The 14,059-nt window shown below is 52.0% G+C and overlaps 1 protein-coding gene across 1 annotated transcript in view; it reads left to right on the forward strand.

Moving 5' to 3' along the window:
• VSTM2L (V-set and transmembrane domain containing 2 like) overlaps nt 1-11,159 on the forward strand; it is a 131,111-nt gene extending 119,952 nt beyond the window's left edge. Inside the window, 3 exon segments of the mRNA XM_015422788.1 lie at nt 10,800-10,961; nt 11,045-11,085; nt 11,087-11,159. Of these exon segments, the coding sequence (XP_015278274.1) occupies nt 10,800-10,961; nt 11,045-11,085; nt 11,087-11,159 (276 nt within the window).
• Nucleotides 11,160-14,059: the final 2,900 nt, after the last annotated feature.

A 14,059-nucleotide genomic window follows, 5' to 3' on the forward strand; every position in this document is an offset into this window, starting at 1 on the left:
TCATTGCATGGGCTTGAGAGGCTCTCTCGGGATTCATTTACTGGGTCAGAGGACCCCCCCACACACACACACCAACCCCTCCACTTTCTCTTTTAGGCAGCAGGAGAACAGTGAACATAAGAACATAAGAGATGCCAATGTTGGATCAGGCCAAAGGCCCCTCCAGTCCAACACTCTGTATCACACAGTGGCCAGAAATACCAGGTGCCATCAGGAGGTCCACCAGTGGGGCCAGGACATTAGAAGCCCTCCCACTGTTAACCTCCCCAAGCACCAAGATGACAGAGCATCACTTGCCCCAGAGCCCCTATCTATACCTTGTGGCTCATAGCCACTGATGGACCTCTGCTCCAGATGTTCATCCAGTTCCCTTTTGAAGCCGTCCATGCTTGTAGCCGCCACCACTTCCTGTGGCAGTGAATTCCAAGTGTTAATCACTCTTTGGGTGAAGAAGGACTTCCTTTTATCTGTTCTAACCCGACCGCTCAGCAATTTCATGGAGTGCCCACGGGATATAAACGTTTCAAATAGATGATGATGATGATGATGATGATGATGATGATTATTATTATTATTATTATTATTATTATTCAATTTATTGATCGCTTTTCCCACTCGTGCGGGCTCAGAGTGATTTACAGTTACTCAAAGAGACAACGGACTGACAATATATTCGTGGGGGATAGGGAAGACAACATACAATATTTAATCTCACACACATTGTAGCTGGTCGGTGGATTCATCTGCAGGCTGGATCAGTCATGTCCCGACGGCATGTATTCTGTTGGCTGGCTGATGACGTCAGGGCTCTCGATGTTGCACTGCCACACTGCCATAGCCTGGCCGATTTGCTCCACTGCAGGGAATGCCAAAACAGGTTTTTCCCACTTTTGATCTTGCCGCGCCGCAAATGTCAGTCCTGGCAGCTAACACCTCCCAAGGGGAGTGGTGTGCCCACCCCCTTACGGGTGGCCCCCAATTTATCTACTTGCCAAAGCTTTCAAATCGCTGGGTAGGCGATGAGCTAGGGACACGGCTTGGTTGCTCACACCAGCACGGGGCTAGAACTGACAAAGCTTGGCAGTTCAGATGTTATAGTTATGCAGGGGATTTACCCTCCTGCGCCACCGCTCCCCTTGCATAAATTACCTAAATAAATACAATAAGTAGCTGTAGGAATAACAGAAGAAAATTACACCCCCATGTGAAAGAATGTAGTCTCCCAAAACGGGGCGTGGCAGTAAAGTGATTCAAATTAAGCAACCCGTAGTGATTCGACCTCCAGGACAGATAGAGACATGACATTGGTGTCCCCCCATTTTTATATGGGCTCAAGGTCTCATATCTGGGACTCTGCAAAATGTACCCTCGACAAACACAGGGTGTGCCATAGAACTGGTGGCTGAGCAAGGGTGTCAGCTTGGGTTCCCCATGCCCATCCACCCGCTCCAGGGATGCTCAAAAACACCTACTGGTTCCGCTCCTGGCCCGCTCGCCATTTGTGAACAGGGAGCCGGTTTTTCAGCAGGCTGTTCATCAGCTTGTTTGCAGCTGTTTGGCAGGTTGCTCTCTGTCAGTCCCGGTGGCCTCCTAACTGGATGTCCTCATCATTCAGAACAAAACAGGCACCTGAGGTGAGAACCAGCAGAGGGGATTCACTGGCAGCCCCGTGGCAGAGCTTACGTGGCTCATAATGCTCCTGGTGTTGCCTTGAGGCAGCCTCTGTTCTCTCAGAACCAGTCTCACACCCACCCACACTCCAATCTTAGGGGCTAAGGATTCAGATCTCCCTTGCAGGGCAGTTGTGAGAATTACCGGGATGTCTTGCATAAAGCGATGTGGCTGTGAAGAAAGCTAATGCAATCTTAGGATGCATTCACAGAAGCCTTGTGTCCAGATCACGGGAGGTGTTAGTTCCGCTCTGTTCTCCTATTGCCAGGCCTCACCTGGAGTCCTGTGTCCAGTTTTGGGCACCACATTTTAGGAAGGATGTTGACAAGCTCGAGCGTGTCCAGAAGAGGGCAACCAGGGTGGTGAGAGGGTTGGAATATAAATCTGATGATGAAAGGCTGAAAGAGTTGGGTCTGTTTAGCCTGGGAAAGAGAAGGCTTAGAGGGGACAGGATGGCAGTCTTCAAGTATTTGAAGGGCTGTTGTGTAGAAGATGGAGCGGATCTATTTTTTTATTTATTCGTTCATTCCACTTTTACCCCGCCCTCCCCGCAAGCGGGCTCAGGGCGGCTTCCAAAACTGACAAGCAGTATTCAAACACAATAAAACATAAATACAAGCATCAGTTAAAAACACAAACAATCCATATAAAACATTCATTAGATGGTGATAAAACTAAAGTGCAGTTTAAAGACACATTCAACGGTGCCCCCATGTTAGGTCGTATTGGATCGAAGTTCACACAGGGCACTGCTGGTACGCCATCTCTTCTATCGGAACGCCTGCCTGAAAAGTTCTGTTTTCACAGCCCTGTGGATCTATTCTCTCTTGCTCCGGATTGCAAGACTAGATCTCATGGGTGGAAATTACGAGGGAGTCGTTACCGGCTAAATATCAGGAGAAACTTCCTAACTGTAAGAGTGGTTGAGCAGTGGGACAGTCTGCCTCGGGAAGGGGTGGATGCTCCTTCGCTGGACGTTTCCAAGCGGAGGCTGGACGACCCTCTTCCGGGTATGTTGTAGGGCTCTCTTTTGGCTGTGCTCCTGCAGAGTGCAGGGGGTTGGACTAGATGACCTGCAAGGTACCTTCCCACTCTAACATTCTGTGATTCTATGATTCTGAGCACATATTAGTGGTGCTAAAAGTGGCTTCAGTCATGAGAGGCGCAGGCCCTGGGGTCGTCAACCTCCAGATGGGCCCGGTTTTATCCTGGAATTAAAGCCGATCTCCAGACTGTAGCAATCAGTTCCCCGGCGAACAAATTTAGAGTCCGGTGGCACGCACACGAAAGCTCATACCTTGAATAAAATTTAGTAGGCTAACGTTGTACATTCATCTTTTATAATTGAGCTTAAGGCCTTTGGTCATAGAAGCTAATAAACATAAGCAAGTAACAAAACTTAGTTGTTGTTCTTAAAGGTGCCACCGGTCTCTACATTTGTTCTACTGCCTTCAGACCAAGAAAGCTACCCACCTGGATCTCGTTCCCTTGGCTGGAATGGCAGTTTCAGAGCATGGACTCCAAGTCCCATCCTCGCTGTTCTCGCTGTCCCCTCTGCAAGCTCTGCATCCCTTAGGATGCAGAGTTCCTGAACCTCCAGGAAATCCCCAAGTTGGAACTGGCAACTGTAGTAGATCCTAACCCAGCGGCTTCTGCTCTGGCACCCTGGCAGGGTTGCCCTGGAGCCAAGCGTAAGAATCGGAGATTCGTCAGGCATGGACCTGCTGCTACAAGGTGGACTTTCAGCCTTCACAGATCACAGGGAGGGACGGTCACCACCAATGCTCCCCCTAAGCTGTGGAGTCTTGTGAGCAGAAATCCTACTTTGTGAGCTCCTGGCATTAAAGTTGTGAGCGAGCGATTTGGCTGCTGCATAAATCAGTTTGCTCTGGAGCCCTCCTTCCTGAGCTAAGACAAAAACGTGTGAGCAGGAGGCTAAAAGACTGTGAGCCAGCTCACACTCACTCAGCTGAGAGGGAACACTGGTTGCCACGGGACGGCACAAATCTCTCAGCTGCCTCCCTTGCCCGGACGCACCTCCCCTTCCCCCCTCCCGCTGGGAGCCAAGCACTGCTTCAAAGATAACAAGAATATCCCTTCCTGACCCCTGAGATGGAGCATGAAACATCATCCTGCTTTTTCTCCCAGCCTGAATAACCGCAAAAAAACGTTATTAAGGGCCATAAAGTTATTCAGCCCTTTTATAATCCCCCGGCTCGGCGGATCCCCGCAGTCTGCTCCGAGAGATGAACCAAGTAGCATTTCCTTTTTATTGGTCCTGAATTTCTCGGCTGTTAATTTCTCTAAGTGACTTCTCGTTCTCCTGTGATGGAGTTAAAAGAGGGGAATCGGATGCGTTCCCATTCCTCCGGCCGGCTGACAAATGACGAAAGGGCGGGGCGTGGGGTGTGGGGTGTGTGTGGGGGGGGGGTTCCATTGCCTGAGGGCTCCTGAAGGCCCAACTCTGAGCAAGGGACAGTCCTCCTTCCGAGGCTAAGCAGGGACTCCAGCGGCTGCCCTGCCTCTCCACAGCCCTCCTGCCCATCAGACGAGCACTTTCCAGGGTCGTCTCTGTCCGTCCTTGAGGGTCTGGTGGGACAAAAATATCTTCTGGGAAGGAGAAGGAGAAGAAGAAGAAATTGGATTTATACCCCGCCCTTCCCTCAGAGTGGAGTCGCAGAGCACTTTCCAATCCTCTTTTCCCTTCCCCTCCCCACAACAGACACCCTGGGAGGTCGGTGGGGCTGAGAGAGCTCTGAGAGAACTGCTCTTTCAATAACAGCTGTGCCAGAACTATGGCTTGCCCAAGGTCATCCAGCCAGGTGCAAGTGGAGGAGTGGGGAATCAAACCCGGTTCTCCCAGATTAGAGTCTGAGCACTTAACCACAACACCAAACTGAGAAGAGGAGATTGGATTTATACCCTGCCCTTCACTACCCAAGGGAGTCGCAGAACACCCTTTTCCCTTCCCCTCCCCACAACAGACACCCTGGGAGGTAGGTGGGGCTGAGAGAGCTCTGAGAGAACTGCTCTTTTTTCAAGAACAGCTTCAACAGAACTATGGCTTGCCCAAGGTCATCCAGCAGCTGCAAGTGGAGGAGTGGGGAATCAAACCTGGTTCTCCCAGATTAGAGTCCGCGCACTTAACCACGACACCAAACTGGCAGAACCGTCAGAGTTAGATTAGTACCAGAAGAACGCAGCCTGCTCTTCTTAGCTGGGCTGTCTTTCAAGGGATCACCTGTGTCCCTCTGTCAGTTTTTTGAATCCCTCATCCAAGATGTTACCTGACAAATGCCAGTCCTGATAAAAATAACTCCCAAACGTTTTGTCCTCCAGTTCCAAAGCTGGAGGAGTGGCCCAATGGGGTGCATTTGCAAGACACTTTAATGATGCAAACCACAGAGATTACCAAACTTTTTGTGGAATGGGTTCTCTCTCCGTGAAGTTAGGGCCACCGTAACAAAGGCAGTCAAACATGTGTCATTTCCAGTTCCATGGCTTCCAGTGTGTCAATGCTCCCTCTAAGCTGTGGCGTCTTGTGAGCAGAAATTCTACCTTGTGAGCTACCAGCATTGAAGTGGTGAGCGAGTGATTTGGCTACTGCATCAATTAGTTTGCTCTGGAGCCATCCCTTCCTGAGCTAAGGCAAAAATGTGGGAGGCGGAAGCTAAGAAACTGTGAGCTGACTCACACGGCTTAGAGGGATGCCACTTGTGGCAACCATAGAATCATAGAATGTTAGAGTTGGAAGGGACCTTGCAGGTCATCTAGTCCAACCCCCTGCACTCTGCAGGAGCATAGCTGAAAGATAGCCCTACATACCTACAACATATCCAAAAGATGGTCGTCCAGCCTCCGCTTGAAAACGTCCAGCAAAGGAGCATTCACCACCTCCCGAGGCAGACTGTTCCACTGCTCAACCACTCTGACAGTCAGGAAATCTCTCCTGAGATTTAGCCGGTAGCAACTCCCTTGTAATTCCCACCCAATAGATCTAGTCTTGCAATATGGAGCGAGAGAGAATAGATCTGCTCCATCTTCTACATGACAGCCCTTCAGATATTTGAAGACTGCAATCCTGTCCCCTCTAAGCCTTCTCTTTCCCAGGCTAAACAGACCCAACTCTTTCAGCCTTTCCTCGTAAGTCTTGGATTCCAACCCTCTCACCATCCTGGTTGCCCTCTTCTGGACACGCTCGAGCTTGTCAACATCCTTCCTCAAATGTGGTGCCCCAAACTGGACACAGGACTCCAGGTGAGGCCTGGCCATAGCAGAATAGAGCGGAACTACCATCTCCACGTGCGTCCCAGCGTCTAGTCATGCTGGCCACATGACCACGGAGAAGTCTTTGGACAGTGCTGGCTCTTCGGCTTGGAAACGGAGATGCGCACATCTCTAGAGTCAGATTTGACTGGCTTTCGAGCAAGGGAACCCTTTACCTTTATCTAGTACCAAAATAAGTGATGTTGCTTCTAGTCAGTGTGGCTTATGTAATCGAAGGATCTTCTGTCCCCCTGAAAGGGGGGGGGGGTTCCCTCAGGGGTCATTTCATAGAAAAAGAGGTGCAGGAGCTCATTAGGATAACTCATTAGTGAGTTCTGGTGATGTCAGGGGGTGTGGCATATGCAAATAAGTTATGCTTCTTGCTCTGACTGAGAGCTGCTGGGAGCAGGGGGCGGGGCTTGTTGCATGTGCCCGCCCCCTGGGTTCTTTACTGCCGGAGCTCCGCTCCTGTGCGCTCTTGCAGGAAATGACCCCTGGGCTCCCTGAAGGTGGCTCGGGTCAGGTACAGATTCTAGTAGACTGCCGTTTCCTCTGCTGGTTTTGGGAGCACCCAGAGAGCTCCATTCCTGCGGGTGGCAGTCTGCTCTCTGGACGGCTCCCTCTCTTCTTAAAAGCTAAGACTGCAGCAAAGGCCATTTCCAAGTGGCGCTCTCGTAAATCTGCCCGGATGCTCGGATCCGCCACAGCCGTCACGCAGCTCTCTCAGAAAGCGGGCAGTTTTGTGTGTGACCCTAACCCATTACCTAAACACCATAAAATCTCGAGCTAACAAAGGTGGCGGAGGCAAAGGAGAAAAATGGCCTTTAACATCCAGCGTGATTATAGGGAACAGAGCCAGAGGCCTCGAGGTAGGGTAATAAAGCTGATTTATTGACCGAGCCCAATAAGAGCAGCCGCTGCCCCGGCTAGTGAGTAAGTCTTAAATTTCATTAGGTGATAAATACTGAGAGCGAATCAATTTGGTAGGAAAGCTAATTAGCTTGTGTGATTCCGCATCGATCTTGGAAAACATTGCGTTGGAGAAGGGCCGGGATTTAATCTTCCCGTGATTGAGGGGCCTGTGGGCTGAAGGGCCCCTTAATGGGATCCGCAGGGCTCAAAACCATCCATTTAGGGGGAACTGGAGAAGGGAGGATACTGGCAGGGGCTGACTTTCTCCTCCCCGGAGCTCTCCTGTCAAGGTGGGGTGAGGTCACAGGCCTGTGTTAGGAAGTCAACATGCCTTGCATTTCTGTGTAGATCTGTAGGGAGGTTTCAGAGAATGCGGGATCCAGATGGGCACAAGACAGGCAAGGCGAAATTCATAGAATCACAGGATCAGAGAGTTGGAAGGGACCTCCAGGGTCATCTAGTCCAACCCCCTGCACAATGCAGGAAATTCACAAATACCCAGGGCTATTTTGGGGGTGGAACGCACAGGAACGGAGTTCCGGCTGGCTCCTGAGTTGGCCACGCCCAGCAGGAACTCATTAGCATAACAGGCCACGCCCAACAGCAGAAACGCATTAGGACTGGCTACATTAGGGGTGTGTGGCCTAACATGCAAAGGCGTTCCTGTTACAAAAAAAGGCCCTGGGTTTGGACAACAAACAAGGTAAACAGAATAAGAAGCAAAAGGTGGGTGTGGCTGGATGACCACACTTCTGGTAACATGGGGGTGCGGCCTAATGTGCTAATGGGTTTCAGCTGTTAGGTGTGGCCTATTATGCTAATGAGTTCCTGCTGGGCTTTTTCTACAAAAAAAGCCCTGCAAATACCTTTCCCCCCCACACCCCCAGTGACCCCTGTTCCATGCCCAGAAGATGACAAAAAGCTTCCAGGATCTCCAACCAAACTGGCCTGGAGAAAAATGGCTTCCTGACCCCAAAGTGGCGATCAGCAATTTCCCTGGGCATGTAAGAAAAGGCCACTAGAACTAAGCACTGAGGTGACCCTTCCTGCCCTCCCTCTCCTGATCTGCCTGAGTTCACAGAATCCGCATTGCTGTCAGATGGCCATCGAGCCTCTGCTTGAAAACCTCCCAAGGAGGAGAGTCCACCACCTCCCGAGGAAGCCTGTTCCACTGATGAACTGTTCTAACTGTCTGGAAGTTCTTCCTAATGTTAAACCGAAAACTCCTTTGATTTAATTTCAACCTGTTGGTTCTGGTGCGACTTTCCTCAGGTCTTACGGAGAAGTGAGCTGTATTACAGAGCATATAACCAGATTACAGCTGGAGGAAATGCCGGAGTCAGAGGCTGGACTCCGCGGCGTCACACCCAGTGCTCCCTCTAAGCTGAGTTAGGGTGAGCCAGCTCACAGTTTTTTAGCCTCCGGCTCACACATTTTTGCCTTAGGAAGGAGGGCTCCGGAGCAAACTCATTTATGCAGGAGCCAAATGGCTCGCTCACAACTTTAGTGCCAATAGCTCACAAAGTAGGATTTTTGCTCACGAGACTCCACAGCTTAGAGGCAACATTGGTTACATCCACTGTGGCATTTCTAAGGTTGCCAGGTCTGGGTTGGAAAATACCTGGAGACTTGGGGGGGGGACCGGGGAGAGGGCGGGGTTTGGGGAGGGGCCTCAGCATGGTACAATGCCACAGAGTCCCCCCTCCAAAGCAGCCGTTTTCTCCAGGGGAGCCGATCTCTGTCAGCTGGAGATCAGTTGTAAAAGTGGAAGATCTCCAGGCCCCACCAGGAGGCTGGCAACCCTAGGAACTCCCCACAAAAACCCTCTGATTTTCCAAAGCACCCCCCCCCAAAAAAAAAACCTCTGTGAAACTGCCGAGCCAGACTTGGCAACCTTACCCAGTATCTTCTTTGGTTAGACCAGGGGTCCCCAACCAGTGTTCCCTCTCAGCTGAGTTAGTGTGAGCTAGCTCACAGTTTCTTAGCCTCCAGCTCATACATTTTTGCCTTAGTTCAGGAAGGAGAGCACCTGAACAAACTACACCAGTTTGGTGTAGTGGTTAAGTGCGCAGACTCTAATCTGGGAGAACCGGGTTTGATTCCCCACTCTTCCACTCACAGCTGCTGGATGACCTTGGGCAAGCCATAGTCCTGTCAGAGCACTACTACTACTACTACTACTACTACTACTACTACTACTACTACTACTACTACTACTACTACTACTACTACTACTACTACTACTACTACTACTACTACTACTACTACTACTACTACTACTACTACTACTACTACTACTACTACTACTACTACTACTACTACTACTACTACTACTACTTCTTCTTCTTCTTCTTCTTCTTCTTCTTCTTCTTCTTCTTCTTCTTCTTCTTCTTCTTCTTCTTCTTCGTAGCCAAATTGCTGGCTCACAGCTTTAATGCCAGTAGCTCACAAAGTAGAATTTTTGCTCACAGGTCTCCCCAGCTTAGAGGGAGCATTGCTCACAGGGTGTCTGTTGTGGGGAGGGGAAGGGAAAGGAGTTTGTAAGTCGCTCTGAGACTCCAAGTGAAGGGCAGCGTATAAATCCAATCTCCTCCTCCTCCACTTCTTCTTCGCAGTAGCCAAATCGCTGGCTCACAGCTTTAATGCCAGTAGCTCACGAAGTAGAATTTTTGCTCACAAGTCTCCCCAGCTTAGAGGGAGCATTGCTCACAGGGTGTCTGTTGTGGGGAGGGGGAAGGGAAAGGAGTTTGTAAGCCGGTTGGAGACTCCGAGTGAAGGGCCGGGTATAAATCCAATCTCCTCCTCCTCCTCTTCTTCTTCGCAGTAGCCAAATCGCTGGCTCACAGCTTTAATGCCAGGAGCCCACAAAGTAGAATTCCTGCTCACAGGGCTCCACAGCTTAGGGGGAGCATTGTCCCCACAAGACACGGTGCTTGTGGCCTGTTGCTCTTGTCAGACTCCTCCATGGTCACAGGGTGGCCAGTTCAGGGCGGGGCAATGCCAGGAGATTTGTGGGGCGTGGTCTGGAGGGGGCGGGGTTTGGGGAGAGGAGGGATCTCAACAAGTTTAACGCCATAGAGTTGGGGTTGCTTGGTCTAGGTTGGGACATACCTGGAGATTTTAGGGGTGGAGCCGGGGGATGGCGGGGTTTGGGGAGGGGAGGGACTCCAGCTGGGTCTAAGGACACAGACGCCACCATCTGCAGCTGCCATTTTCTTCTCTCTGTTGCCTGGAGAGCAGCTGTAAGAGAGGGAGATCTCCAGCGACCCCCTGGAGGTTGGCAACTTTATACAGAGCCCACCTTCCAAGCAGTGTTCCCTCTAAGCTGAGAGTGTGAGCCAGCTCACAGCTTTTTAGCCTCCAGCAGTATTCCCTCTAAGCTGAGTGAGTGTGAGCTCGCTCACAGTTCTTTAGCCTCCAGCTCACACATTTTTGTCTTCGCTCAGGAAGGAGGGCTCCAGAGCAAATTAAGTTATGCAGCAGCCCAATCGCTCACTCACAACTTTAATGCCGGTAGCTCACAAAGTAGAATTGTTGCTCACAAGACCCCACAGCTTAGAGGGAACATTGGCCTCCAGCTCACAGGTTTTTGACTTAGCTCAGGAAGGGATGGCTCCAAGGCAAACCAACGTATGCGGGAGCCAATTCGCTCACTCACAATTCCCATGCCAGAAGCTCAGAAAGTAGAATTTTTTGCTCGTGAGACTCTACAGTTTAGAGGGGGGCATGGCTCCCAAGGCCACCACTTTCTCCAGGAGAACCGATCGTTGTAGTCCGGAGATCAGTTGTAAAAGTGGGAGAGCTCTCTGGGCCCCGCCCGGAGGTTGGCAACTCCAGTGCTCTTGCGCGTCTGGCGCTGGAGTCCGGGCTGTGTCAGAGGAGCGTTCCCGTGGAGGTGACTTGCGGCGTGAAATCCCCCCTCGCTCAGCTCTCCCCTTCTTCCCCGGCAGGTGGTGAAAGTGGTCGGCAGCAACATCTCCCACAAGCTGCGGCTCTCCCGGGTCAAGACGACGGACGAGGGGACCTACGAGTGCCGGGTCATCGACTTCAGCGACGGCAAAGCCCGGCACCACAAGGTGAAGGCCTACCTGCGGGTAGAGCCGCCCGAAGACGTCAGCGAGCCCCGCCGCCACAGCTTCCCCGCCGGGCACCTGCAGGATACCCAGGGGATGGGGGGGCAGCTCTCTGACCACAGCAAACTGAACGGCGCCCACCCCCACCACCAGCACCAGCACCACAAGCCGGGCAAGGAGCTGAAGAAACGGTCCGTGGATGACGACAACGGCGGCGACGCGGCCTGCTCCCTCTAGACTGGCTGGCGCTCACAGTCAGGGCCCCGGACGGCCCGACGGGGTTTCTCCCTCATCCACTCTCCCCGCACAGGCATCCACACCTCCGCACACTCTCCCTGTCCCATCAGGCGGTGGGAACGCCGCGCCTCCAGGGCCACAGCCTTTTGGGGCCCGGTTGCTGCCGAACCACGGTAAAACAAACGCCACAGACGAGAGGCACCGGCATCCGCATGAATCCCAGCGCCCACACCGTCCCCTTCCGTCGGCCATGTAGATATGTATTTTTAAACGTCCCATTCGTTTTAACTGCCAGTGCTCCCCCGAATGGACCGTGGGCTTTTTTTTTTCCTGGGACTCCGGGGACAAAACGGAGCCACATCTGGACAGAGGAGGCCCAGTGGGCTAATGCTGGCCGCTTCTCCTGGTGGTGCCCATGTGGGTGGGTGGGAGGCGGCTTGGTCTCCAGGAAGACGGCCACTAGACCCGCCCCGGAGCCACTGGTTGGATCCAGGCAGGATTGTCGTCTCCGCGACATTTCGGACATCTCTAGGGTCTCCAGAAACGGACTCAGGGTCTCGCACGCTTCGCTGCGGGTGAATTCGGTTCGACGTTTTGAGCTCTAAAAGACATGTTGAGAAGCCGCACCTGTCTACCCCCCCCCCTGCCCCCCACATTTGCACTGCCGGCTACTCCTCCCATTCGCGAGCCTTCCCTGGGGAGTCTCTTTCTCTCTCTCGCTTTGTAAAACGAAACCTCCAAGGGGTGCCATTTTCACCGTTTTAACTTGCTAGTATTGACCTGTGTTGCTATGGAATATATGACTGTATATTGTAAATATAACTGACTGTTTCTCGCCCCACCCCACCCTGCCCACCCCACAGGGCACCGGCCAAGTCTCCAGGAGCTTTTGAGAAAGACCCACCGGATTGGGTTCAGACGCTTGGCCCCCCGCCTTCAAAAGGAATGCCACAAGCTGGAGGCATCTTTGCATGAAAATGAGTAGTCAGGAGAGAACACTGGGAGTTCAGGAGAAGTGGCGGACACGACTCTTGAGGGGGGGGGTCTGGTGATTGGGACCCCCGCCTAAAATTTAGAAGCCACTGGTTGAGACGCTGAACTGCAGGCTGGAAGGTCGGTAGTTCGGCAGTTCGAGACCCGAGTGTGCCGCAAGACGGAGTGAGCTCCCGTCTCTGGTCCCAGCTCCTGCCAAACTAGCAGTTCGGAAGCAAGAAATTGCAAGTAGATAAATAGGGACTGCTTCAGTGGGAAGGTGACAGCGTTCCATGTGCCTCGACTTTAAGACGCTGAACTGCAGGCTGTGGAAGGTCGGTAGTTCAGCAGTTCGAGACCCGAGTGTGCCGCATGACGGAGTGAGCTCCCGTCTCTAGTTTCAGCTCCTGCCAACTTAGCAGTTCGAAAGCAAGAAATTGCAAGTAAATAAATAGGGACCACTTCAGTGGGAAGGTAATGGCGTTCCGTGCGCCTTGGTGTTTAGTCATGCCGGCCACATGACCACGGAAACGTCTTCAGACAGCGCTGGCTCTTCGGCTTTGAAACGGAGATGAGCACCGCAACCCTAGAGTCGGATTAGACTGGCTTTCGATCAAGGGAACCTTTACCTTTACCTTACCACATCCCTAGAGTCGGATTCGACTGGCTTTCAAGCAAGGGAAACCTTTACCTTTACTTATGTCAAAATGGGCAATTCCCTGCAATGAAGTATCACAAACACCTGCGTATTTTTCAGCATCACCCACTAAACAGAGCTGTCCGGGACTAGTGAGGTTGTCTGACTGGGTACCAGACCCCCAAAGAAGGTGGTATTCTGGATACAAAGTGCTTTGTAAGAAGTGGCCCATAGTTGTATTTGGAGACTCTTTGGGGGAAGTCATCAGTTGTACCAGCCAGGGAAGCTGCTAGGCTGAGCTTTGCAAAGGCATACGGGCAGACCACGTGAGTCGGGGTGGGGCCGTGGCTCAGTGGCAGAGCCTGTGCTTAGCATGCAGAAGGTCCCAGGTTCCATCCCCAGCATCTCCAGTTGCTGCTGGAGACAATTAGGAAGCTGCCGTCAGTCAGGGTAGACAAGACTGGCCTTGGTGGACGAAGGGTCTGAGTCAGTACAAGAAGAGAAACTGGATTTATACCCCATGGCCCTTTACTACCCAAAGGCGTCTCAGAGCAGCTTACAAACCCCTTTCCCTTCCCCTCCCCACAACAGACACCCTGTGAGGTAGGCGGGGTGGAGAGAGCTCTGACAGAAACTGCTCTTTTTCAAGGACAGCTCTTATCAGAACTACAGCTTGCCCGAGGTCATCCACCAGCTGTGAGTGGAGGAGTGGGGACTCAAACCCGGTTCTCCCAGATTAGAGTCCGTGCTCCTAACCACTACACCAAACTGGCTCTATATAGTCATATCATTTACAGAAAGGAGGAGGAGGCTGGATTCATACCCTGCCCTTCACGACCCAAGGGAGTCTCAGAGCAGCTTACAAACCCCTTTCCCTTCCCCTCCCCACAACAGACACCCTATGAGTAGGCGGGGCTGAGGGAGCTCTTGACAGAAACGGCTCTTTTTCAAGAACAGCTCTGACAGAACTATGGCTTGCCCAAGGTCATCCAGCAGGTGCAAGTGGAGGAGTGGGGGAATCAAACCCGGATCTCCCAGATTAGAGTCCGCCCCCTTAACCACGACACCAAACTGGCAGCTTCGTGACTGTTCACAAGTGTTGGTGCAACTCTGTTCGGAGTGGTCTGGAGAACTAACTTCCTGACTTCCGAGTGTGACAGCCCGTCAGACCCTGAACACCCAAGAAAGCTCTGTCCTTTTCAGGGGTCGTTTCGTAGAAAAAGAGCTAGGGGAACTCATTAGCATAACTCATTAGCATATGCTACACCCCCTGACATCACCGGAAGTGTGT

The sequence above is a fragment of the Gekko japonicus genome, unplaced genomic scaffold (genome assembly GCF_001447785.1).
Source record: "Gekko japonicus isolate JY-2015 unplaced genomic scaffold, Gekko_japonicus_V1.1 scaffold1179, whole genome shotgun sequence".
In the NCBI taxonomy this organism is placed as follows: domain Eukaryota; kingdom Metazoa; phylum Chordata; class Lepidosauria; order Squamata; family Gekkonidae; genus Gekko; species Gekko japonicus.